Source organism: Balaenoptera borealis (genome assembly GCF_965194805.1).
Source record: "Balaenoptera borealis genome assembly, chromosome: 13".
In the NCBI taxonomy this organism is placed as follows: domain Eukaryota; kingdom Metazoa; phylum Chordata; class Mammalia; order Artiodactyla; family Balaenopteridae; genus Balaenoptera; species Balaenoptera borealis.
The window spans coordinates 102,287,066-102,313,274 of NC_138870.1; the positions used below are offsets into that span (position 1 = coordinate 102,287,066).

Genomic DNA, 26,209 nt, shown 5'->3' on the forward strand with positions numbered 1-26,209 from the left:
TACCTATGTAGAATTTAGCTCCTTGACATCTAATTGTATATAAAGCCCTCGATGAGCTGGAACAACGTATTCTCACCCCAAGCAGGCCTGGTAAATGAACTGTTATCGTCAGTAAATGATCAATACGAATTGGGAAGTGAGCTTCCAGGGTCTGAGACTTGCAAGCTGGAGACAGACTGCTCCGGTTCCGAGTGGGTCGGTGTGGGCACTGATCAACCCACCCAACCGCAGGATCCAGGTCTTCAGCCTTTTCCGCTGGGGGAGCCTCTGCAGGACTCCCCACCCTTCCTCATACCCCTCCCATGGAGACCCCCCTCTGCCCGCACCTCCCCCTTCAGGACGCCCCCGTCCCGGTGCCCCCTCCAGACTTCTCCTCTGGGATCCTCCACCCTCCTGACTTCCCCGCCCCCTCAAACACAACTTCCGCCCGCGCCCCTTCCCCACAGACCGAACTTCCGGCCGGCGCCCCCTCCCTGCAGGCGGGACTTCCGCCCGCGCCCCCTCCCCTCGCCGAGCCGTCGCGTCCTCCAGCCCGAGGCGAGCCGGGGCGCGTGCTCTCGCGCTCTCCCTCCCCGGCCACGGGCTGCAGCGGCGCAGAGGCGGCGGCGGCGTCCGGAGGCTGCGGGCGCGCTCCTCCCCCTTCTGCCTTCCCTCCTGCTCCTCCTCCTGCTGCTCCTCGTCGTCGCCCGCTCGGCCCGAGCTGCGAGCGGCAAGATGGCGGCGCCCAGGCCGCCGCCCGGCAGGCTGTCCGGCGTCATGGTGCCCGCGCCCATCCAGGACCTGGAGGCTCTCCGCGCGCTGACGGCGCTCTTCAAAGAGCAGCGGAATCGGTAACGGCCCGGGCGGCGCGAGCGTCGGGGGCGGCCCGGTGGGGCTGCGGGAGCGGGGCGGGGGCGCGGCAGCTGGGGAGCGGGCCGCCCCCTCCTCCCGGGACGGCCGCGGGGTGGCGGCCTCCGCGATGCGCCCGAGGGGCCCGGGCCGCCGATGCCAGGCCCGCGTCCTCCCCCGCCCGGTCCCCGAGGTGCCCCGGGGGGCTGACACCTGTTCCCTGCCCGTCAGTACAGGTGTGAAGCCGGGTGCAGGAAGGGGGACCGAGGCAAGTGAGCCCTTGGCCGTCTGCTGCCTGTTTGGTTAGTTGAGTCGCGTTGATGGCGCCCCTGTAACGGGAACAGACCTACAGGCCGCCGGAGTCAGCATACGTGCTGGCGGGGGAGAGACACGTTACAGATGTGCAAGGTGGGAGGTGGCGTCATTCCATTCGGCCTGTCAGCTCAGGCTTTGCATCCCCAGTGGTGGCCGCGCTTTGTGGAGAGGCCACTTCAATCCTCCCTCTGCCATTGAAGGGCCAGATGGCCATTGTCAAAGGTGCCCAGGAGTCTGACAGACCTGGATTTGGTTCCTGGCCCTACAAGCTGTGCGTGCGTTATTGTGCAGTTTTTCCAAGCCTTAAGATTTCTTGCCTAAAAATGGGAATATAATACATGACTTCATTTCTGAATTGTACAGAGGAATAAATGAAATAAAGCATGTGAAAATATAAAGTATGTGATGCCCTCAGTCAGTGCCTGTTTGATCTTGTTCTAGTCTTCTCTGGGCCTCAGTTTCCACGTCTGTTTAATAGGAATAATGTTGGACAGTACCTTTCTGGGGACATTGTTTGTCAGGATTAAATGAGATAATGCATATTAAATCCTTAGTACATACCTGACACATAGTACTAAGTAAATGCTAGCTGATATTATCCTTTAACACATTTATGGGTGGTCCCCCATGTGCCAGGTTTTGTGCTAGGTGATGAAGTTGAAAAATAAAAAGTCTTCTCCTGGAAAGTCCTGTTCTGGGGAACCAGCAGATAGTAAAGAGTAGAGGGAGTGTAGAAGTCCTAGAGGTCCCTTTGATCTGAGCACTTCTGCTGCCTTAAATCACAATAAGAAGTGTTGAGCAATTGAAAGAGTGCTAAGAGCCCAGGGCACTGCTCCTTGGGATTTTTGGGAGATATGTTCATTGATATGACACTCTGGAAGATGTGTTGAATGAGTTACTGCTTGGGCATATCTATACCATGACGGACCGTCCTTTTAGTCAGTAATCAGTCATCAACCTTTATTAAGCACCTACTCTGAAACAGGTTCTTTTCTAGAGGCTGAAGGTGCAGAGATGAATGTGATACCCCCCTTTTTTCAAGAATGTTGGAGTAATTGCTGTGTAAACAAATTGTAATGGGGGTCTAGACAAGAAGAGGTAGTGGCACGGGGGGATCTGCGGACCTCATGGATAGATTGGTGGGCCAGGAAAGGTTTTCGATTACTTTGGCTTCATAGCTTACAGATTGAGAGGGCTAATTAGCAAGAACAGTATGTGCAAAGGGACTGTGTGCTGATTTTGCACAGTTTCTGAGTGGTTTAAATGAGATAACATAGGTAAGGTGTATGGTACAGAGGAGATGGTCAAACATCAGGTCTCTCTTTATAACCTGGAGGATAAAATCCAAGACCCCGAGCCAGTTTACAAGACCTTTCTTGACTCTGTCCCTTGTGAGGGGAACCATTGAAGGTTCTTTCAAGGGCATGGCATGGCAAGATCTGTATATTAGAAAGATCTCTGACTGCCATTGTTGGGGATACATTAGGGTGAGGGTAGAGGCAGGGGACTTTTAAGAAGTTGATGCAGAAGCCCAAGTGAAAGAGAAAAGTGCCTGAATTTAGGGTATTGTCTATGGGGGTGGGTAGGGTAAGTATTGAAAAATATTTATAAGATTGAATAGACAAGACTCAGGGACCAATTGGATTGTTGGGGAAGAATGAGAAAGTGAAGATGCATCCCATATTTGATTTGAGTTTTTCCTGGGGCTGGCAGGAAGTTTATCCTAATTCCAGGCGGAGTTTGAAGACCAGGAAAGGTGAACTGATGTGCAGGTCTTGGGATAGGGAGGCATATAGTTGTGTGGTGGGGCAGAGAGCCCTTGATGAGAGTTTGTGAGATCCGGCTTCTGGTCCTGATTCTGCCACTACTTCTTTGTGTGTCTTTGGGCAAATCACTAGTTGCCCCTCACAGAAACTCATGGGGTGTCCAGAGTCCAGCTGCTCTGAGAGGATCCATCCAATGTCGATGGACCCAGAAGGAGGATGGACCGAGGTGTTAGGGGTTGGATGGGATGTAAAGTGAAGCAAAATGAGGCCTCAGAGTAGCAAATAGAAAAACACCGGACAAAGCAAAAACATACTGAGGAAAGTAAGAAAGTAATTGATGGAACAAAAGAATTCCTCTCCCCTTGAGTGTGGGCTGAACTTAGTGACTTATTTGTAAATAATAGACATGGGGGAAATGACAGTGTGTGACTTTTGAGACACAAAAGGCCGTGCAGCTTCCCCTTTGCTTTCTCTCTTGGATCACTCACTCTGACAAAGCCAGCTGCCATGTTGTGAGGACACTCAAGCGTCCATGTAGAGAGATCTGTGTGGTGAGGAACTGAGGCCTCCTGCCAGCAGCCATGTGATGACCATCCGGGAAGTGGATCCTCTCAGTCCCAGTCAAGCCCACAGCCATGTGTGCAGGCTCTCGAGAGACTCTGTCCTGTGTGAGACCATAAATGTGATTGTTTTAAAGGGCTCAGTTTGGGGGTAGTTTGTTATATATATTGGTATATAGATCATGAATATTCTTGCTGTGCTCCGAGTCTTTACAAGTCATGCTAGATTCTTTCTGGGACAGAGTAAGATGTAAATACATTAAGAATTCTGTTTTCAGCCTTATCCTCGAGGTTTTATTTTCCTACCCTTTAGTTACCCTTATGATGTATTTCTTCATCATTTACCTTTATGATGTATGCAGACCCCTCTATTAAAGTGTAGAGCCAGGTGAGATTGGTTGTCGTACTCTATACCTCCACTGTCCGTGTAGCCACTCGTGACATGTGGCTATTTAAATTAATTAGCAATAAGTAAAATTAATAATTCCATTCCTTGTACCAGCCACATTTGAAGTACTCGGTAGGCAGTCACGTGTGGCTGGTGGTTACCTTATTGGACCATGCAGATACAGAATTTTTCCATCACCACAGTAAGTTCTGTTGAGTAATGCTACTTTCTGTTTTTTTCTGTAGGGAAGATTATGTTCTGGTTCTTGAGTATTCATGAAACAGTGTAACATTTGGATACTGCTTTCTGTAAATTCTTCTCATGCTGAAACTGATACCTCATTGCTCTTCCATCTGATAAGCTTCTTGAATAAAGTGAATGTTTCACATTCCCTGTATCCCTAGCATCTAGCATACAGTCTGATAATTGTAGGTGCTTAACAGATTGCTGCTATTTGTATAAGTGATTACTCATGGTGCGTGCGTAGTCTTTTTTCTTCCATGTTCATGTAGATAATAATTTTTTTAAGCTTTTCTCAGTGTGGCTACTTTTTTCTTGTTAACCTATGTTTAGTCAAAATTATTTTTCTGATTACTTCCTTCACGGCCTTGTATATCCTATATAATAGTGCAGATACTTCCCTCCATACTTTGGGACCCCTTTACCTTATAAAGTATTTTCCCTTTTTTAAAGAAAGAACGTATTAGATTCTAACATATTTACTATGTAATTATTAATAGTGGTTTCTTATTTGTTCTCTGTCTCCTTCCAGAATGAAGGCCTATGAGGACAGAGATGGTTGGCTTTTTTGTAATTATCCTGTTTGGATAATGCTTCTTGAATTGGGTGTCTTTGAACAGTTTAGGAAATTGTCAGCCAGTGTTGCGTCGAATACTGCTTCTCTCCTGTTCTTTCCTTTCCTTCAAGGACTGTAATTACACATATGTTAAACCTTTCACTGTATTTTATGTCTCAAAGCCTCCTTTCTGTACTTCCCATTCTCTCTGAGCTTTGGTTTGAAATTTTTCTGCTAATCTGCCTTCTAGTTCTCTATTCCTTTTTTCTGCTATGTCTAATCTGCTATCATCTATTGTGTTCTTAGTTTCAGGTATTGTATTTTTGAGTTATTGTATTGCAGAATTTCTGTTTGATTTTTTTAAATGGATTACTCTGTTGAAATTCATTTTGTCATTTACCTTCTTAAGCATATTAATTATAGGTTTTTTTTAGAGAATGTGCCTGATAACTGTCTATTGTCATTTTCTGTCTTCTTGTGTTTAGTCATTTGGTCCTATCTTTTATTGAATGCTGAATGTTGTGTAAGGAGTGTTAAGCCCATTTCCAAAATATTTGCAAACTCTAAACCAAAGTCAATCTAAAAATTTTTTATTTCAACAAATGGTGGTGGTAGAACAACTTGATATCTAATTGGAATAAAATGAACTTTGACCCATACCTTGGACCATTCACAAAAAATATTTCAACATGGATTATAAACCTAAGCATAAAAGCTAAAACTATAAAATGTTTAGAAGATGGGAGAATATCTTTGTGATCTTGTGTGTAGGCAGACATTTCTTATCCAGGACACAGATAACATTAACCTTGCAAGAAAAAATTGATTATCAAGCTAGACTTTATCAAAATTAAAAACACTTCTGCTCATCAAAAGACACCATTAAGAAAATGAAAAAGGCAAGCCATAGACTGAAAATATTTGCAATACATATATCTGACAAAGAACTTGCTTTGGAATATATAAAAGTGCTCCTGTAACTCAATAACAAAAAGACAATCCAATTAAAAAATTGGTCATAAAAATCTGTGCTTTACAAAGGAAGATTATATAAATGGCCAGCAAACACATGATGAAGTACTCAACGTCATTAATCATCAAGAAAATGCATATTAAAACAATGAGACACCACTGTATGCTCGTTAGGATGGCTGTTACCAAAAAATGGAAAGTAAGTGTTGGTGAGGATGTGGAGAATTTGGAACCCTTGTACATTGCTGGTGGGAATGTGAAATGGTTCAGCCACTATGGAAAACAGTTTGGTGGCACCTCAAAAAGCTAAACACAGAATATGACCCAGCAGTTCCACTCTTAGGTGTGTACGTACCCAAGAGAGTTGAAAGCAGGGACTCAAACAGATACTTTTATGCCAGTGTTCATTGAGGTATTATTCACAGTAGTCAAGAGATGGAAACAAGCTAAGTGTCCATCAGCAGATGAATGGATAAACAAAATGTGGTATGTACCTACAGTGGAATATTATTTAGCCATAAAAAGGAATAAAGTACCGATACATGCTATAATGGGGGTGAACCTTGAAAACATGCGAAGTGAAAGAAGCCAGGCATAAAAGGACAAATATTGTAAGATTCCACCTCTATGAAGTACTTAGAATTGGCAAATTCACAGAGACAGAAAGGAGATTAGAGATTACCAGGGGTTGGTGGGGGGAGTTATTGTTTAATGGTTACAGAGTTTGTTTGGGGTCTTAGAAAAGTTTTGGAATTAGTGGTGATGGTTGTACAACATTATGAATATAATTAAAGCCGCTGAATTCTACACTTAAAGATGGTCAGAATGGCAAATTTTATGTTACATATTCGTTTTACCACAATTTAAAAAGTTAATAATGTAATATACCAAAATCCATCAAATTATGTAGTTTAAATGAGTGAATTGTATGCTTTGTTAATTATATCTCAGTAAAGCTGTTATAAACAAGTAAAACCATAATGAGATACCTCTGCATACTCATTAGAATTGCTAGGATTAAAATGACTGACAGTACCAAATTTTGGCAAGGATGTGGAGCAACTGGAACTCTCGTACATTGCTGGTGGGAGTGTAAATGGTGCAACTGCTTTGGGAAACATTTTGGCAGTTTTTTATAAAGTTAAATGTACCCTTGCCTATGACCCTAGGTATTTACCCTAGAACATATGTTCACAAAAGGCTTGTAAAAGAATGTTTATAGCAGCTCTATTGGTAATAGCCAAATACTGGAACCAACTCGAATGTCCGTCAATGGGAGAATGGCTAAAACTGCCCGGTAATTGAAATGAATGAACCACCAGTATACACAACAACATGGACGAGTCTCAAAACGTACTGAATGCGAGAAGCTAGACAAAGAGTACATACTGTATGATTCTATGAAGTTCTACAATTGGCAAAGCTAATCTTGTCTGTATCGCTAATTGGCAATACAGACATGAACAATGGTTGTCAAAGGAGGTTGGGGGTTGACTGGGAAGGAGCATGAGGGAATTTTCTGGAGTAAAGGAAATGTGCTCTATCTAGATGGGTATTGATTGCCTGGATTTGACACAACTCGTTAAACACTAATGATCTGTGTAATTCACTGTATGTAAGTTATATCTGTTTTCTGTGTGTAAAATTATTGTCCTTCTCCTTGCCACCCCCAGAAGAACTTACTTGAGCTAAATCTCAGACTTTGTGGTAAAACAATGTTTGTGAATTGTAAAATTTGCTCTAAGAAAAGAAAGGTTTATCTAATGTTCTTCATACAGTTAGAGTGAGTCGGGCTTTGTTCTACATTTTCATCTATGCGGGACAGTGCTGTCTATTTCCAGAGCCTGAGATGAGCTGAAGTGACTGATGTGTGAGTGCATGAAATGCTTGAAACCAAATGTAGAAAGAAATGGAAGTCATTCTGGAAGGAAAAGGGAAGTAATGTGGCGCTGGAAATTTCACCTCATTGTCCACTGAAAATTGCAGTGTGAGGGTGCTTTTGGAATCTTGCATTGCAGGGATAGCCGTAGTGTGATATCATCCTACTGCTGTGGAACCTGAGATCTCCTTCCTCCCGGGTAGGAGTGGGATTTGCCTCGGCTTTTTGTGAACTGTGAATAATGCAGGGGCTGTTTTGCAGAGTGACTGAAATTGTTTTGTTTTCTAAACAATTTGAGTTCAGGGAGCTTCTTCCTCTCCCCATTGAAATGTGTCAGTATGAAATATTGATATCTTTTTGGACTCAGTGGGTTTCAGGGGAAAAAGACTTTTGTAAGGCATAGGTCTAGTTTCAAATCTGAGTACTGCAACATACTAGCTGCATGAACTGCAAATATTTTTAACTTCTCTGAGCCTCAGTTCTACCCTGGTAGGACGGGTATTATAATAATGCCTACCTTGTAGGGTTGATGTGGGTATTAGGGGGTGCTGGATGTCGAGTCTGGAATGGTGCCTGGCACGTAGTTGATGCCAGCAAACACCACTATTATTATTGCTGGCTCTAGTCAGAATCAGGAGTGAAAAGAAGTGAAAAGTGTGGTAATTCTTGAATTTTTTTCATATTTAAAAATAGTGCTTGTAAAATTTTTAATTTCATCTCAATTCCATGATCAAGTTCTTGTTTTAATAGGCTTTGGAACTGCCTCTGGAACTTTAGAATAAGGAATAGATTTAATAACTCAAGTCAGTGGAAGAAGATTGGTTTTTCAGATCCAAAAGATGTAGGCAGTAACTTCTTACAAAATCTTAATTCCTTGGTAGAAAGGTATTTTAGCGATATTAGATAATTTTAAAAAGTTATAGAATTTCCAATAAAAAAGTGAGTACTTGACAGTAACTTACATTATGACATGAGCAGAGGAATTTAGATGATTTTGCGTGGAGTGACTGCTTTCTTTAGGAGCTGACATTTTAGAAAACCATACTTGTGTACTCTAAGGAAAAAGGAAATTGAAGCTTTCCGTTAACTTTCAATCTAGTGTTTTTGTTGGTTTGTTTGCTTATTTTTAAACTCTTGTCAAGTCAAAACCCACAAATATATAATAATGTTAATGCCTTTATGGAGGACGATATAACAGATAATCTAACAAGTACCCATGTATTTCACTTGAAAAATCAGCAAATGTTACAATTTTGTCTTGTTCTCTCAAAATCCAAAACATTACTGATATTGTTAATGTTCTCGGTATTAGAACAAATAACCCCACAAGTTAGCAGCTTGAAGCCACAGGCATTTATTGTTTCACACAGTTTATTAGGGTCCGGAATCTGGGAGCTGCTTAGCTGGGTGGATCTGGCTTGGGGTCTTGCGCGAGGCTGCAGTCAAGCCGTAGACCAGGTCTGTGGTCTCCCGAAGGCCTCACTGGGGTGGGAGGTCGGGGTTCCACGCTCACACGAGTGGCTCTGGGCAGAAAGCTCCAGTTCCTCACCACGTGGACCCCTCCCTAGGGCTGCTCGTGCCTCGGCAGCCGGCTTGTTCGAAAGCGAGTGATCCAAGAGAGCCCGCTCAAGATGGGAGCTGGGGTGCCTTTATCATCTTGGAAAGGACATGCCTTACTACTGCGTGTTCTAAGGGTCACACAGAAGGGCGTGAATGCCCGGAGGTGAGAGTGGTGGGTAGGGCTCTTTGCTTCACTTTCCAGTCTCACTCCTCTCTCCCTTGTGCGTGTTAAACTGTATGTTTTATGCTGTACACTCTGCAGTTTGCATCTTTAATTTTTGCTCTGTTTTCGAGTGTTACCAGTTTTTATACATAGAGAGCTAGATCATTAACTTCAACTGCTGTAGAGTGTCCCTTCATAAGCTTACATCATAATTTACCTACCTTTTTTCTTACTGATGGGTATTGGATTTGTCCTGAAGTTTTGGTAATTCAAACAGTACTGCAGGGACCATCTTTACACATGTCTCCTTGTATACCTGAGCCTTTGGATTTTTTTTTTTCCCCAAAGCAGAATTTGAGGTAGGGACTTGGGTGAAGTACCCAGCAGTCAGGAGTGTGGGACGGGGGGAAGCTAGGTGTGGAAGGGGGAACAGCCAATGTAGGGATGCCGTATTGAGTGGTGACTGTTGTAGGCAGCTGGAGCTCAACCCCACTGGGTGTCCCTGAGGGCTGCACCTCCAAATAATCTGTGCACAGGGCTGGGTGATTTATCTATTAACCTGTTGCCCACTGGTTGAGAATTGCCCCTGGGGTTGTTATCTAGATGGACCAAGGCTGTGCGGTGAGGGACACTGTGAACATTTGTTACGGCGTGCTCTTCTTCTGAGACCTCCTCTTGCCTGATACCGTTCACTCAGTTGCGGGCTCTTGGAGGCTATAGCTGTTTGGAATCTAAAAGGAAAGACCTGGACAGGAGTGTTAGTGCAGTAAGTTCAGTCCCCACTGCTGAAGACTGTCCTGAGGCCGTAATTGCATAATCATCTCCCTGCTCCAGCTTCCAGTCTAGACTTCCCTGACTTTCCCCCAGCACTGTAGCTGGGCTGTGATGCCGAGGGGGCTGAGCCCTTGGTTGCCTCTCTCCTGTCAGTCTGTGGTTGCTGCAGCTGCCTGTTTGTGGCTATCCCTAGACATGGAAGTACCAAGAGACAGCCCATTGAACCCCTGAGTTCCAGATTACTCCTCCCGGTGCCCAGCTTGTAGTAGCAACTCTTCCTGATAATCAGGGTGGGTTTCTCCTGCCAGTGTGGTCACTCTTCTTTGCCTGCTGGTTCACCGGCTTGAGAATCTCAAAGTGATCATTCTGTGGATCTAGTTTAAGATACACTAGATCTTTTTCTATGCTCCCTGATGGAGACGTTCTTTGTCTTGGCCCTAGGGCTTAGTCCAGCACAGTCTAGAGTTGCGGGGTTGGGAAGCACAAATTCTGCAGGTATGTCATTGGGAGTGGTGAGGAAAGGGACCAGTTTTTCTTAGGGTTAGATTTTCTTTTTGAACTTCTAGTTTGCTGGCTCACCTTGAGAAATTTGTTACATTTTCTCCCTTTCTGGGCTCACTCCTCCTTGTATAATGATGTTGCGTTTTCTTCCACCTATTTCCCCAATGACCCCAGCCTAAGATCAGGTTTTCCTGCTATTGGTGATTTGTGTCGTAGTGCTATTGGGATACCGTGTGTCTGGTCACTAAGCTAGCCAGCATCTTGGACCAGGTTCCATCTCTGAAGCTCTCTCGGCTTTGTCCTGACGTTGGAGGCGCACGGCTTTGCAGGTAACCCGTACGTAGGGCTGCACTGAGTCCAGCCTTTTGTCTCTCTGCAGAGGCAGGGGAGTCCTGTCCTAACACTGACTTTTACGTAGTGACTCTGATCGCCACAAGGTGTAGGCGGCTTTTGGTTCTCGTCATCCTGCCAGAGTTGAATTGCAGATGACCTTAGGCCATTCTGAAATGTTCCACTCTGGTTTTAGACCTGATTATAGCCAAGTGTTTCCCGTCAGTTTCTGGTGTGTGGAGATATTCACCTTGTTTTAAAGTTGGGCTCTATATTTATAATTTTTAGAAATAAACATATGATTACCGCGTCTGGAATGGAGGGGAGATGTTTAAAGTGTGAACTCCTTTCTCACTGCACTTTCATTTCATAATGCAATAGACTTTTATATGTGTTTCCCCTGACTTGGTTGTGACTTTGCTGTGGGCAGGGTCTGTCTTCTTTATGGTATCTTCTAGCATAGTGCCCGGTCCATTGTGAGTGCTTAATATATGTTGAACTGAATAAACAGTGAAGAGCCAATGGCTGTAATAAAGAAAGTCACTTAGCACTGACAGCCAGTCAGTAATGACTGCTCTGATTGCTCGAAAGCTATTAATTCGATTTACCGTGTTAGTTATTTACTTGTTTAATTACCTCACATATGCTGTGTACCATGCTCTGTGTTTAGTGATGCAACTCTAGTTGGTACAGTGTAAGTAACTATTTCTAGCTCACTTCAAACCACTAAAGGGGGAATAGCTCAAATGCTGTAATGTTAAACTTGTAACTTCATTCCTTTCCTCCTACACACACTCCTAATTTTCCCTCAGGTTTTAATGACCATTTCAACCCCTACTGAAAGCCTTTTTGACCTATGTGCTTCTGTCCTATGTTCCCCTTTCCTCTTTCAAGGAACTTCACTAGAGTATTGTGATCACTTAGTCCCCTCCCAGTCCCACTAGAATGAGAACAATCTGAGGGCAGGATTCTTCTTACTTACCTCTGTATTTTCAGTACCTGCTAGCACATCATGAGCACTTGGTTGTATTTTTATTATTTCCTTAGATTATTTAATTTTCTGGGGTCATTAGATATAAAGTGAGAGCACAGAGGAAAGACTCTAGTAAGAGGTATAAAAAATTATCAAATAATGACAGATGATGATGATTTCAAGAGGTAGAAAATGTTTTGGTGTTCCTCATTGCTCGCATCAGTATGTTGACTAACTTTCATAAGGAAAGGGAATATTGAGCACTTCAGAGGTCAGCATAGTGCAGAACTCAAAATTAACCTATCATCTGCATGTACACACATTCACATAGCTTTTCCCCAAACATCGCTGAGCCTCTGACCAACAAGAGTCTTTGGCTGCACCAAAAACAAAAAACGGGCTTCCTTGGTGGTGCAGCTGTTAAGAATCCACCTGCCAATGCAGGGGACACGGGTTCGAGCCCTGGTCCGGGAAGATCCCACATGCCACGGAGCAACTAAGCCCATGCGCCACAACTACTGAGCCTGTGCTCTAGAGCCCGTGAGCCACAACTACTGAGCCTGTGTGCCGCAATGACGGAAGCCCGCGCGCCTAGAGCCCGTGCTCCCAACAAGAGAAGCCACCGCAATGAGAAGCCCGCGCGCAGCAACGAAGACCCAACGCAGCCATAAATAAATAAATAAATAAATAAATAAAAAGAGTTGGAGAGGAAGGTCATTATTAAAAAAAAAAAGAAACGAAACAATCCCCCCCCAAAAGAAACCCACACCACTTGTCAGCTTAGCAAAGGACGCCATATGCTGTCTTGACTCAACCATGATTCAGATCAGCTGTGTTGAGAGAGAACCTCAATTACGCTACACTATAAAAAGAACTTCGTAGAGTGTGGTGACAGTTTCCTTTATTTTTACCTGTGCCATGAGCTGGAATACCACACAGAACTACTTGGTAAGGTGTTCTGACTCAGCTTCAAAATACCAGTGTGGTCAGTGTGAGCCACCCTGCACATCCAATTATCTTAAATGGACAAAGTAGACAGGAAGAAGTTTGAGCCAGCAAATCAAAATAAATAAGGTTAGAATTGTGACCCACCATGCCCCCAGAGGAGAGTTTCTCAGCTCTTTCGTTCTTCCAGTCTTTTGTAGTGGTCCCTGGACCCGAGGGTGTGGTCACTGGACTGTGGGCAAGGACACTCATTCAAAGACCAAGGAACCCTGGGGCTCACTCTAGGCTGAGTCAACCTCTCTGACGGCCACAAGCCCAGAGAAGTCACATTAGAGGTAAGAGGACGATTTGTAAGCTAGGGATATGCTCACGGTAGCCGTGGAGATTTTATATATAGTGCTTAGTTAAGTGCCGTGGACATTTTATATATAGTGCTTAGTTAAGTGCCGGGCACGGAATAAGCACAGTTTAAGTGTTAGTGGCTATCTTCCTCATTGAGAATATTACAAAACTCGATCAAAAGACACTAAAGAAAACATAAATGGTTATACCATTACATGATAGGAAACTGCAATAACGTAGAGACATCAGTTCTCCCCAAGTTGACCTGTGGTTTCAATGCCATTCAAAATAAAATCTCAACGGGGTTTTTGCTAGACATTCACAAGCTGATTTTCTAATTAAAATGGGAAACGCCTAGGTTTTCTGTTACTCTCTGACTCCCTTAAGGCTTTGTATGGATCCTTTTCTGACTCCTCAGCTTTTAAAACCCTTCCCGTGTGCAAAATTCCCTATGTCCTCAACCTCTCTGAATATTCCTTTCATCTTCTTGATCTAGGTGAAATACGGCTCACTTCTAAGGACAAACCTTTCCCAGAAGGTCCTCAAAGTGGGCTGTTTTCTCCTATATCCAGTGTACTGCTTGGCTTGAAGGTGTGTAGGTGTGAAGGTGATTGTCATTGCTGCTTTCAGAACTTTTTCCTCCAAAACCCCTCCAACTTTTCATCTCATGCCATCAGAGTATACCTCATGGATAATCTCTTCTGCTATTAAAAGATCTGTTGGTCCCTCTATGTCGTTCCTTAAAGAATTTAGCTCTAGTTCGCTGTTAACTCTGCATTACTTCTGCTGTCTTAAATCTTGGTTAGTTTAGTTTTTACATAGATTATCCTTTCATTACCCTGGCCTTTTATTTCTTGACTTTCTCTCCTTCAGTGAACTTGGACACCCCCTTCCTCCCATCTCACCACACATTGCCACGTGCTATCCAGGCCTTATGATTAACCATGGCTGCATTCCCTCCACAATCTTAATTCCAAGAGTCCCACTCTGGCTGCCTGTTGTATCCTGTCTCTCTGGGTCCCCTGTTCCAACGAGTCTTCAACCCCACCAGGACCCACAGTCTGTTGGTCCTACTCCTTCCTATTCAGTGTGCCTTTGGTTCCTTATGTTCACATTTCCCTTCTTAAATCCAGTTTAGATCTAAGGATCAGTAATAAAGCATTTCCTTGTATACTTTCTCATTTCCCTTGCCTCTTCTCCTAACTTTGTCATACTTTCCTGGTAAAACTTCAGCTCTAGTTAAATCCAGCTTGCTGTTTCCTTTGTGTCTGCACCCAAATAACTGAATAAGGATGGAGAAAAACTTACAGCCATACTGATTGGTCTTTCTGTAAGTGGATGATCACTGACCTTGGGTAGGCATTTAGTTCTGCCCGGCAGTCCTTCTATTTCCCTAGTGCATTCAATTCTCCTGCTTTCCTAGTTAACTGCCTTATGCCTTTTGCTCTCCCTAAGTCTCCGTTGCCTCTCCCTCATCCTCATTCTCAGTTTCCTATTTTTCTGAAAAAATAGGGGCGACCAGAAGATAATTTCCAGGAACTCCCACTACCCTCTCTACCCCCTACTTGTATCTGTCCCCATAATTTGCCTTCCCTCTGTTAACTGTCGGTGAACTGCCTTGCTTCAGATGCCAGCCCCCCTCAGGTCTGCACTAAATTCCGCTCCCTTTTGCATACGTTGCTCCAACAATTCTCTTCCCCCCCCCCTTTCTTAAATCATCAGTTTTACCTTTTCTGTTAGATTGTTCTCATCAGTTTATAGATCTGCTGTAATTTTTCCCATCCTAAGAAAAATCTCTCCCCCATTTCCCTGATTTTTCTCTGCTCCCATTTATAATAAAGCTTCTCTAAAGAGTTTTTTATATTCACCTACTACAATTTCTCTTTTCTCTTGAACCCATTCCACATTGCCAAGTCCATTGGTCTTCATCTTAAATCCTTATCTTACTGGATTTAAGATAAATCTTAAAATCTTAAATCTTACTGGATAAATCCTTATCAGCTGCAGTTGATGTAGTTCATCACTTCTTTCTCCTTGAGACACCTTCTTCATTTGGCTTCTAGAACAACAACCCCTTCAGATTCTCCTCTCTTGTTGGCTTTTCTCTCTGAGGTCCAGAGCTCAGTCCTCAGGCCTCTCCTCCCCACCTACCTGTACTCTCCTGGCAATTGCATTCAGCCTTGGGGTTTTACTACTTTACATTTGATGGTAACTCTAGCAGTTTTCTTTAGCTGGACTTTTCTCCTGATCTCCAAACTTGTATGTTCATCTGCCTACTCCACATTTCCACTTGTATTTCTAGTAAGTACCTCAAATGTAACAAATCTCCATCTGAACTCCGGATTCCCCCCATCTCCATATATCTTTACAACAGTCTCCTCCAACTCAGTAAACAGCAGATACATCTGTCCATTTATTGCTCAGGCCAAAGTTTGGAGCCATCCTTGGCTCCCCCTTCTCAGATAACCCTCATAATAATTTATCATCAAGTCTTATTGGCTCCATCTTCAGAATATATTCAGAATCTGGTCCGTGCTTATTATGTCTGCCTCTGCCACTCTTTTCCAAGAACAGTGTCCTGACTGATCTCCTGTTGTCTTTTCTTTCTCCTGCTATGATCAGTTCTTTACAGAATAGCCAGAGGGATCCTTTCAAAGTGAAAGTCAGGTGATGTCACTCCTCTGCTCAGAACCCTCCCTGGGTTCACATCAGGAGCGGAGGTTCTTTCAGTGGCCTACAGAGCCTGTGTCTTGCCCCTGAGTCACTGGATGCTTCCACCAAGCCCCCTGCTGTTCCTGTGATGCCTTTGCCTGCCATCCAAGCTCTTCTCACAGGAAGGGGCATAGTTTGCTTCCTCACCTTCTTCAGTTCTTTGCTCAAATACCACTTTTTAAATAAGGTCTTACATACAAAAATCTTTCTCTACCTAAGACTATAAAGACATTCTCCATATATTTTCTTCCAGAGTTTCATAGTTTTGCCTAACATGTATTCCTAAATCCATCTGGAGTTACTTTTAGTAGGATTCTACATAAGGCTCCAATTTGTTTTTTTCTCATCGGATTGATAGTTGTGCCAGCGCTGTCATTTGCCAGCTTTCTCTGTGTGCACGGTTCTCTTCTGGACACTGTCCACTTCTGCGCATTTCACTTCGCTTCGCTTCCTTTGCTTGGTATAATGCATTTGAGATTCTCTTCGTTCTGATGAGAGACGAATTTTGACTGTGGTGAGGGCATTGGGGAAGAGGGAAGCATGTGACTTTTCGGGGTTGGGGGAGAGGACTGATATATTTGGAACCCTTTAAAGCTGGTATCGCCAAACAATGATCTGTGGGCCAAATCTGACCTACCACCTGTTTTTTGGTTTTTGGTTTTTAATTAATTTATTTATTTATGGCTGTGTTGGGTCTTCGTTTCTGTGCGAGCGCTTTCTCTAGTTGTGGCAAGCGGGGGCCACTCCTCATTGCGGTGCGCAGGCCTCTCACAATCGCGGCCTCTCTTGTTGCGGAGCACAGGCTCCAGACGCGCAGGCTCAGTAATTGTGGCTCACGGGCCTAGTTGCTCCGCGGCATGTGGGATCTTCCCAGACCAGGGCTCGAACCCGTGTCCCCTGCACTGGCAGGCAGATTCTCAACCACTGCGCCATCAGGGAAGCCCCACCTGTTTTTTTTGTTTGTTTTTTTTTGTTTGTTTTTTAAAATGGCCTTTGAGTTAAGAATGATTTTTATATTTTAAATGGTAGGGGAAAACAAATGAACAAAATTTCATGACGCATGAAAATTATATGAACTTTAAATTTCAGTGTCCATAAAAAGAGTTTACTAGAACACAGCTGTGTTCGTTCGTTTGGATGTTGTCTATGGCTGCTTTTGCCCTGCAGCAGCAGAGAAGTTGTGACAGAGGTTGTCAGGTCCTCAAAGCCTAAAATATTTACTCTCTGGCTCTTTACAGAAGAAGTTTGCCAACCCTGCAACCCTGTCTCAGGGAGTTGTCTCAGCTTGAGTGTCCTGGATGTGACAGAAGAGGGGAAGAGAGTATATAAAGGAGAGTTTTGAGGTCTGCAGAGATGAATTTCAAACTTTTGCCCAGGCTCTTTCTGATAGGAGATAGAAATGTTTTTATTTTCTGTTTTTGTTCGTCTAACGCAGTCAAATCAGTAAGGGGTTTATGGTTTTAAATAACAACCAATGATTGTTATTTTAATCTCTGAACTTGTGTGTATTCTAATAGTTTTTCTCAGTGACAGTGGTTAAACGACTCTAAACCACGTGTCAATTTTTAATTAAATGTCGGGTATTAGAATGAATCTTTTAACCAGGATGTAAGTCTTAGTCGTAGTGTTAAATGACGAACAGTTAGTCTCCTTTTCAGAAGGAGGTCCTGCCTGATGAATTGACTGTAAGATGTGAGTACGGATGGTATGTTAGGCCTATCTAACCTGTGCTGTAATCACCAGTAGTTTTCTTTAATTTTATTCAAACAGGACTTGTCAAGATTAAACCTGTTCAAACTTGAAGGAAGTGAAATTCTACCTTTTGTATAATTCAAAGGCTGTTTTTGTTCTGTAATGTAACATTTCATTTATAAGTTGTCTTCAGGGTATACATTCATTCCTATGTAAAAGGAATGTCTAATGGTTGAATTTTAATTGTCCTTCTAAGTACTTTCGGCCTTCTGTGAATGAAGTAGCTAAGCTTCTTAAAGTCTTTGTGAATATTTTGTGTTAGTTTGGTTAAAGCAGAAATGACAGCAATTTTTATTATTAATAACATTTGTAATATACAAGCGATTGACTGATCTTTACTGGTTATTTCACTGTCGTTAATCATTACACATACTTAGCTGTGCTGTCTTGACAGTGAACATGGAATTTGCAGACAGAGTACATTAGGACTCCTTTGGATCTGTAATGCCAAATAGCTTTCTTTCAAGACTGTGGAGAAGGTAAAGAGGTACAGAAGAGAGTTAAATGTTTTCATAGTAGTTACTGTTAATGAAAAGCTTTTTTTGTCCTTATCTCATGAAAGTTGTTAATTTATTATATTGTATTAAAATATGGTGAATAAAATCCGTAGATATTATATGGCTCTAGAGGAAAAGTTTTTTTTTTTCCTTTCACCCTTTATAGAGGGGTATACAATATATCTAAGAAATAGTCTCTGCTTTCGAGAAATTTAAAATGTAGTTAATTGAATTACAACCCCTCACCTCTCCCTCCCCCTTTAAGCTTACCCATTCAGTGGGTAAGCTTATCATTCAGTGGGGAAGGAGAAATTAGATGTTTCTTAAATACCAATTATAAGATATCAACATCTTAAGATATGACCCTTTTTTTTCAAATTTTTGGGTCCAGGATGTGTGAATTTCTTAATGGGAATGGACGAGTTGAGCTAGTTCCTCAGTGTTTCCCTTTTTCCAGTTGCTGCTGCGAAGTACACTGATTTCACTGCTCCCATCAGGCCTGGCGCCTGGCTCAGGGCACATGCTCAGTAAGTGGGTTACATGACAAGTCTGTGAAGCAGTTAGATCCCGCTCTGAATATGTGAATAGTCTCATCACCGTTTTAAACTTGAATTGAACAAATGCAATTAGTGAATGCAGGTCTGGGCCCTAGAGATACAGAAAAAAATAAGGTAGTCTCTATTTTTCTGGGATTTATAGTCTAGCTGGGGTGATAGACCGCATCGGTGAATGTAATCTGACGTGGGTAAGTGCTATTCCGTTCTGTGGACCGAGCTCCAGGGCCGCACAGAGATGGGATGCGGCTCCCCTGAGTACTCTGAGTAGCAGCGGAGTCCCACCAGGGCTGTGAGTTTTCAGAGGCCTGAAAGGAGCCCCCAGGTTCTTCCAGGCAGAGGCTTGGGTGGGGGTGGTGTGAGAGGGATTCTGGGGGAGGGCATACACGTGAACAGACCCAGAGGATTGCCAGTGCTTGCTGGTTTCAGGAATCCATGGGGAGGACAAATGACAGTGATCACAATCCCAATTCATTTTCTCTTTATACCGCATATGTGAACTGTTGTATGCTGGGTAGACGCTGCTGTGATTACTCTTTAGTAGCTGTTAATAGTTATTTGTGGGACTTCCCTGGTGGTCCAGGGGGTAAGACTCCTCGCTCCCAATGCAGGGGGCCTGGGTTCAATCCCTGGTTGGGGAACTAGATCCCACATGCATGCTGCAACTAAGAGCCCACATGCCACAATTAAAGATCCTGCATGCTGCAGTGAAGATTCCGCGTGCTGCAACTAAGACCTGGCACAGCCTAAATAAATAAATATTTTAAAAAAAAATAGTTATTTGTGTTTCAGGAATCTTTTGCTTGGCCGTAGTTCAGGTAAACATTTTTCTTTTGGTTAAAAGTGTAATGAAGGAGAAAGGCATGGTGTATATGTGACAAATTAACATGTAACATTGGAAATTATTTAGGGTGGTTCATGAACTTACTAATTGTTCTATGGTTGGAATATCAGTTACCCAGTTTTCCTAAGAACAGTGCTGTTATTTTGTGTTGTCTATTATAGTTTGATTTCAAAGCTTTTGCTGTGCTAGATATCAGTTTTGAGTGAAGCAGAGGTTAAGATTTCAGAGAGTGACATCAGAGAAGACCATTCACAGTAAGAAGGTGGTGCCCATGAGAGAGGGACCTTGTGAAGGACCCGCTGAAAGAAATCATACTGGCTTCTTTACCCCAGGTATAAATACACATTTCTTAGTCATCGTAGGAGAAAAAAAAAAAGAGGCTTTATTGTAGACTATTTGAGTTCTAGTGCTCTACTTTTATTTGACTATAAGATTAAGTAATAAATGTCATCAAAATTTTATGCAGGTGGGGCAGATAGAGGTAATTAGGTTTATTCTTTGTTGTAGAAATCATGATCACTCTTGGCATTCTTCAGAATGTTTTAAACCCGTGGGTACTTTCTTAGCGTGTTAATAGTGCCTGCACTATATTTAGTATCGTTCGAGCCCAGAGCACGCCTCCCCCAAATAAGCCTCAGTGGCATATTGATTTTTTTGAATTAAAGTTACTTAAGAAAGAGCCAGTGCAAGAGGGACGCTCTGACCCTCCTCTCTGTTGAAAGCAGGCAATAAATCTCCGTGTGAGAGGTACCCTCCCTGCATCTGGAGTCAGAAGGACACCCTTATCCCCAGAGGTGAATTTGGGGCCAAGAAGCCTATATAAACAAACCTTGTTTCCTCTTTAACGTAGTACCCCAAGTCCAGACTCTCCTTAGATTCTTCACTAACTAAGCACCCAAAGCCTAAGTTTCTTTGTTCTGTCAATTCCTCAGAAATTTAGTGTTTCTTTGTCTAAAAAGTATAAAAGCCGCCTGCTGTGGCCCACTTTTTAGGTCCCATTTCTATGAGACCTCCATGCACACGAATTAAAATTTCTTTTTCTCCTGCGTGTCTGTCAATTTTATTATTATCTTGCCCAGTGGCAAGAGCTCTAGGGGTAGAGTGGGAATTGCCTTCTCTCCAGCAGCACCCACTTCTCCTTAAAGCTGTCGTGAGAGTGTTAGTGAATCTTCTTTTTGTCATGTTGTCACTGAAAGTGGCTTACACACTCCATTGTTTCATACAGTTTCTGAGGCAGGGCTAATGCTGCACCTTTGAACTTTCACTTTTTTATTTGGTCGCTTAATGGCTGCGACCCTGAGTCAAAGCTTCGTGATCCCCATTTAGAGCGGGCCGACGGGGGGAGGTGGGGCTGATTATTTTATGCACCCATTTCCCAATTTTTAATTGATTAATTTATATTCTGCCTCTTTCCAAAAACAAATCTGACGTGCCTTAAAAAATAAATACAGTTAGATAAAGTAAAGGTAAGGGAGGAAATTGGAGGGGAGGGAAAAGCCAGAAATGAGGTTAGTACTCAGAAGTCATGCTGAGGGATTCATAGTGTTAAAGATGGGTCGTGGGTTTGACTCCAGGCTTCTTAAAGGCAAAGACAGAGGAGAACGTGATAAATCAAGTGATTTATATCATTCATCCTTAAGATAAAAAGGCGACACTTGGAGTACAAGTATTTATGGTCCTGAAGCTCGCGGAGGGGTGTCTCCCGGGCCCCCCCGAGCAAGCACAGCCGCTTGGGGCGCTTTAGTGGCCGTGCTTCTGGAGAAATGCGCAGCTCCCCGGTGGTCTGGCTTCATTTCATCCGGGGGTGAAATGTAGGGTGCTGGGATTCCACAGTGCGACCACAGGGAGAAAATTCCTATGGTCAGGACTAATCTGTAAGAGTCTCTTCAGTTGTCTAACAGCAATTTTTCTTCTGACATTAAAGCGGATTCTTGTTTCTTCAGGGGATTCATGGAATGAGGAAATGGGCTTGCATTTAGGTGCCGTGCTGCAGACAGAAATCCTTCCCTTCATAGCTGTGGAGTGAGAGCCAGTGCGGGCAGTGGGCCTGGCGTGAGAGGCCGTGGGAACTGCGGGGCCCGGTGGGGGGGCGGGGTGAACAGCCCCAGGTTCATCCCCCGCCCCGGGCACACACGCTCCCCGGAAGCGAGCTCGCTCTGTCTCTCTGTCCGTCTCCCTCTGCTTCTGTCTGTCTCCTTCCCTCCTTCCCGCTCCCCCGGCTCCCCATGTTTGTGACTGAACGTGTGTAAGCTCAGAGCACTGCTTCTGGCTCCTCTATCTAAGAATGGGTAGTGTCTCTGTCCCCCAGGCAGTCCTTCATGAGGATCCTTTCTCATAACTTTACTTCAGGTACACACTGGGTGACAGAGGACATGGTTATATTCTCTGTCTAGAACGTGAGATGCAGATATTCTGGTTTGCCTAAGGGCAGACCCATAACCATAAACAGTCACCTTAAACGGGGGTTCGGGTTGTCGTGGGAGTGGAAATCCGACTGTTACAGTTGGAATTGTGGCTCCAAAAGTTATTAGCTGAGGGATGTGGGCAAGTTACATAGACTCTTCTCTGTCTCAGGTGTCTTGTCTTTAAAATGGAGAGGACAGTATTGGCTTCATAAGGTTAATGCAAAGATTAAATGAGATAATACAGGGACAGGTTTTTAAGAGCAGTGACTTGGCGAAGTGCTCAGTGTACGTAGCTCTTTTGTGTCGTAAACTAAGGAGCTGGAACAGATAGGCTTAGCTTGCCTCCCCACAAAATTAAGCACCAGCAGTGTTCTGAAAAGGACATTTGGAAATGTCTTTTTCTTTTTTTTCTGGTTTGTAACAATTTTATCCTTTTTCAGAGAAACAGCACCCAGGACTATCTTCCAAAGAGTCCTGGATATCTTAAAGAAATCTTCTCATGCCGTTGAGCTGGCCTGCAGAGACCCAGCCCAAGTGGAACATCTGGCTTCCAGTCTGCAGTTAATAACGGAGTGCTTCCGGTGTCTCCGGAATGCTTGTATTGAGTGTTCTGTGAACCAAAATTCAATCAGGTACTATTCTTTGTAGTTACATATATGCCTTTGATAATATCTCTTTGTGTACGTGCATGCTGGTTCTGTCATGTTGGCCTATCTGTTAGAGATGGTTTTGGCGTCACAGTCACCCGTGTTTATTAGGAGACTCTCTCCGTCTCCGGGGACAAGTGTTCTGCAGGACTTGTTGTGGGAGACTCCTGGATGAGTGCGTAATGGGACAGCATGTTTAACATTAGGGGTTATTCAGGTTTCTCACTTGTATTTATAATGTTTTGAGGGATTTGGTTTTTTACATAACACAGTGATTTGAACTTAATTTTGATCCTTTGATTCTAGTCTGCCTGCCTAAATGCATTTGCAGTTCTGGACTTCACTTTTCTTAGTTGTAGGTGTTGTAATTAGTTTTCGTGTTTTAATTAGTTGCCCTTGTGTTTACTTCGAACAGGGAGCACGATGTGAATTTCTAAGACGGTTTATCTTAAGCGTTCCTTAAGATTGTGTAAAGTTGCCAGCTACTGCCACCTAATTTATAATGTACAACTAAAATGGAGTTACAAGGATGAGCAAGAGAATTGCCCCGTCCTGCTCTTGTTCTCATGTTACACTCTCCTCCCAGAACTGAGCACCCTTCCTCTTTGATTTTATGGAATCTATTTTTATTAACAATTTTTACTTGAGATGAAGTCAGAAGCCACAAAGCATGCTCACTTTTATTTCCTGGACTTGAATGTAGACAGAGCCCTGGGGCTCCCTGTTACTGCCATGATGAGTGAAGTCGGGCTGGTCCAGAAGCCGATGGAGGGACTCCCTGTGCTGCCTGGACGGTCTTATACCTGAGGCTTTGATATGATTAATGAGTTTTTTTTAGATCAAAGGAGAGGGAACCAAAAGAGAGAGTTGTTTAACTTCAGCACAGAATTGAACATGGCGTCCATATACAGATAAATGGATAGAAACAGTAATGATCTTGGTAGTAATAGTTAACATTGAAGAAGTATAACTAGTTATATGCTAGAAGCAGCAGGCCAGAGACTAGATTATTTTGTCCCTTTCCAGGCAGGGAGGCCCTCTAGTGTGACGGGAGAGGGAAAGGAGAGCCCTAGAATGGAAATTCTAACCATTCAGGGCATCAGCTCCTGGGAAAAACATTTTTGTAGTCAGAAAGACAACAAAGATTCTGGTAGGGGCTTTGAGGTCAACCTTAACTAAAGCTGATATTCCCGAGCCTGTCAAGATTCAGATCTCAACCAATATGTATTTTTCTGATGTTTTTAGTTATTAAAGAGTTAATTAAAAAGTAGGATGCTATTAAGGCCTAGACCTTTTTACATCTTTTGTCTGAACATTGCACTTGGTATGGACTGGAATTTTTTTTTGCCAAGGATGTATGGAACATGGGGTATAATACAGCAAAGCAAACAATCTGAGTCATATGAAATTTCAGGAAGTACTCAAAGAAAACTGTTGAAAGCAGTTAGCTCTGCATGTAAATATAATCCCTATTGCTGGGGGTCGCTATACTTTTACTGCAGAGAGCCAGATAAATAGTTCAGGCTTTGTGATCTCTGTCAGAGGGGCTCACTTCTCCCATTGTAGTACAAGGGAGCCATATGTAGTACGTGAACAAATGCACATGCTGTGTTCCAGTAAAACCTCATTTGTGAACATTGAAATTTGAATTTCATAGAATTTTCATGTTATGAAGTTACATTTTTCTCCCCCCACCAAATCTGGCCATACAGAAGCAGGCAGTGGGCCCAGGTGCCTGGCAGCCATTTGTATGTGTAGAGGCAAGAGGAGAAACAGAGGTGGAACGGCATCTTCTTTTTGGAGGCAGGTGCTGAGCCCCTTTTCCCACCAGTCTTGTGTTCGGCTAAAGAGGAAAGGAGCAATGGCTGTCTGCCCACCTGGCCTTGGGGAGGGGAGAGAGGATTCTAGCCTTGTGCACACCGACCCTGACCCTCTTCTTTAGCAGTGAATGTCTTGGCTTAATTCTGATTTATGTTGAGAAGAAGTGAAGAAGGTAGGGAGCTGTATGAGTTTCCTTTGCTGCTGTAACAAAGTACTGCAAATTCAGTAGCTTAAAATAACAGAAATTTATTATCTGACAGTTCTGGAGGTCAGAAGTCCAAAATCAGTTTTCCTGACCTAAAGTTAGTGTCAGCAGCAGGGCTGGTTCCTTCTGGAGTCTCTAGTAGAGAATTGATTCCCTTGGCTTTTCTAGCTTCCGGAGGCTGCCTGCATTCCTTTACTTCAGAGCAACACCGTAACCTCTTCCAGTCTCTTTCCGACTCTGACGGTATGGCATCCCTCTGATAAGGACCATTATGGTTACATGAGGCCCACCCAAGTGATTCAGGATAATCTTCCCATCTTCAAATCATTAATTTAATCACTCCTAGAAAGTCTCTTGTGGTATTTTCTGACCAGTTCTTATTCTCCAAAAACAGCTAGCAGTCCAACAATTCAGTTCCATTCTGACACTAACTACCTCAAGTTAGTGGCTTCAGATCCCATAACTTCATGACTCAGTCCCACAAGACTGCCCCACCTTGGATGCCAGCTGCAAATGGGGTACCCAGGCTACATTTCTGCCCAGCTGACTACAAATTCAGGGATTCCCAGGACACCCCTCAGGTTTGATAATTCAGTAGAACGACTCACAGAACTCAGGGTAGCACTTTACATTCTGTTACTAGTTTACTATAAAGGGACAGCCACCTGGAAGAGATACATAGGATGGGGCGGGGCACAGAACATCTGTGCCCTCTCCAGGCATGCCATCTTCTGAGCACTTTGATGTGCTCATCAGCCCATTCAGAAGCTTTCCAAACTCATTGTTTTGGACTTTTTGTGGAAGTTCCATCACATAGGTGTGATTGATTAAATCATCGGCCATGGTGATTGAACTGCCTTCCCTTCCTCAGAGGTAGGAGGTTGGGGTTGAAGGTTCCAGCTGTCTGATCTTAGGGCTGGTCCTTCTGGCAGCCGGCTCCCATCCTGCAGGCTCAGGAAGAGTCCCCTCTTTAGCATAAGCTCAGGTATGGTTGAAAGGGGCTTGTTACGAATAACAAAAGGCCTTCCTCTCACACAGGAACTTCCAAGGGTTTTAGGAGCTCTGTGCCAGGAACTGGGGACAAAGATCAAATATAAATTGATTATATCACATCTCTTTGCCATGTAAGGTAATATAGTCAGTTTCCAGAGTTTAGTATGTGGACATCTTTAGGGGGCCGTTATTTTGCCTAGCACAGTCTACCCTTCGGCCCCTAAAGATTCACGTCTGTCCTATGTGCAAAGTACATTCATCTCGTCTCAAGGTCCCCCACATTCTCGACCCATTCAGCATCAACTCTAGCCCAAAATCTCATCTAAGTCTCATTAGCTAAAAAGTCCCAAATCTTACCATCTGAATTACATTTGGGTGAGACTCTGGGTATGATTCATCCTGAAGCAAAATTCCTTTTTATCTTTGGACATGTGAAACTAGACACGAAGTTGTCTGCTCCCAAAATACAATGGTTGGACAGGCCTAGGATAACAGTTTTAGACATTACCCTCTAAAAGCGGAGAAAATTGAGGGAAAAGAGGAGTCACTGGTCCCAAGCAATTTCAAAATCCAGTTGGGCAAACTCAGGTTTTGAGGCCTGGGAATGATCTCTGTGGCTTGAGGCTCTGCCCTTGGTCCTACCCTCAGAGTCATCCTTCCTTTTTCTCGAAGGGTAAGAGTAATACA

The 26,209-nt window shown here is 43.5% G+C and overlaps 1 protein-coding gene across 1 annotated transcript in view; it reads left to right on the forward strand.

Annotated features, from left to right (window-relative positions):
* The first annotated feature begins 491 nt into the window (after nucleotides 1–491).
* Nucleotides 492–26,209, forward strand: part of ATXN10 (ataxin 10) — a 153,359-nt gene continuing 127,641 nt past the window's right edge. Inside the window, exons 1-2 of the mRNA XM_082350835.1 lie at nucleotides 492–830; nucleotides 22,297–22,488. Coding sequence (XP_082206961.1) covers nucleotides 715–830; nucleotides 22,297–22,488 — 308 coding nt within the window. The 5' untranslated portion in view covers nucleotides 492–714. The remainder of the gene's footprint in view (nucleotides 831–22,296; nucleotides 22,489–26,209) is intronic.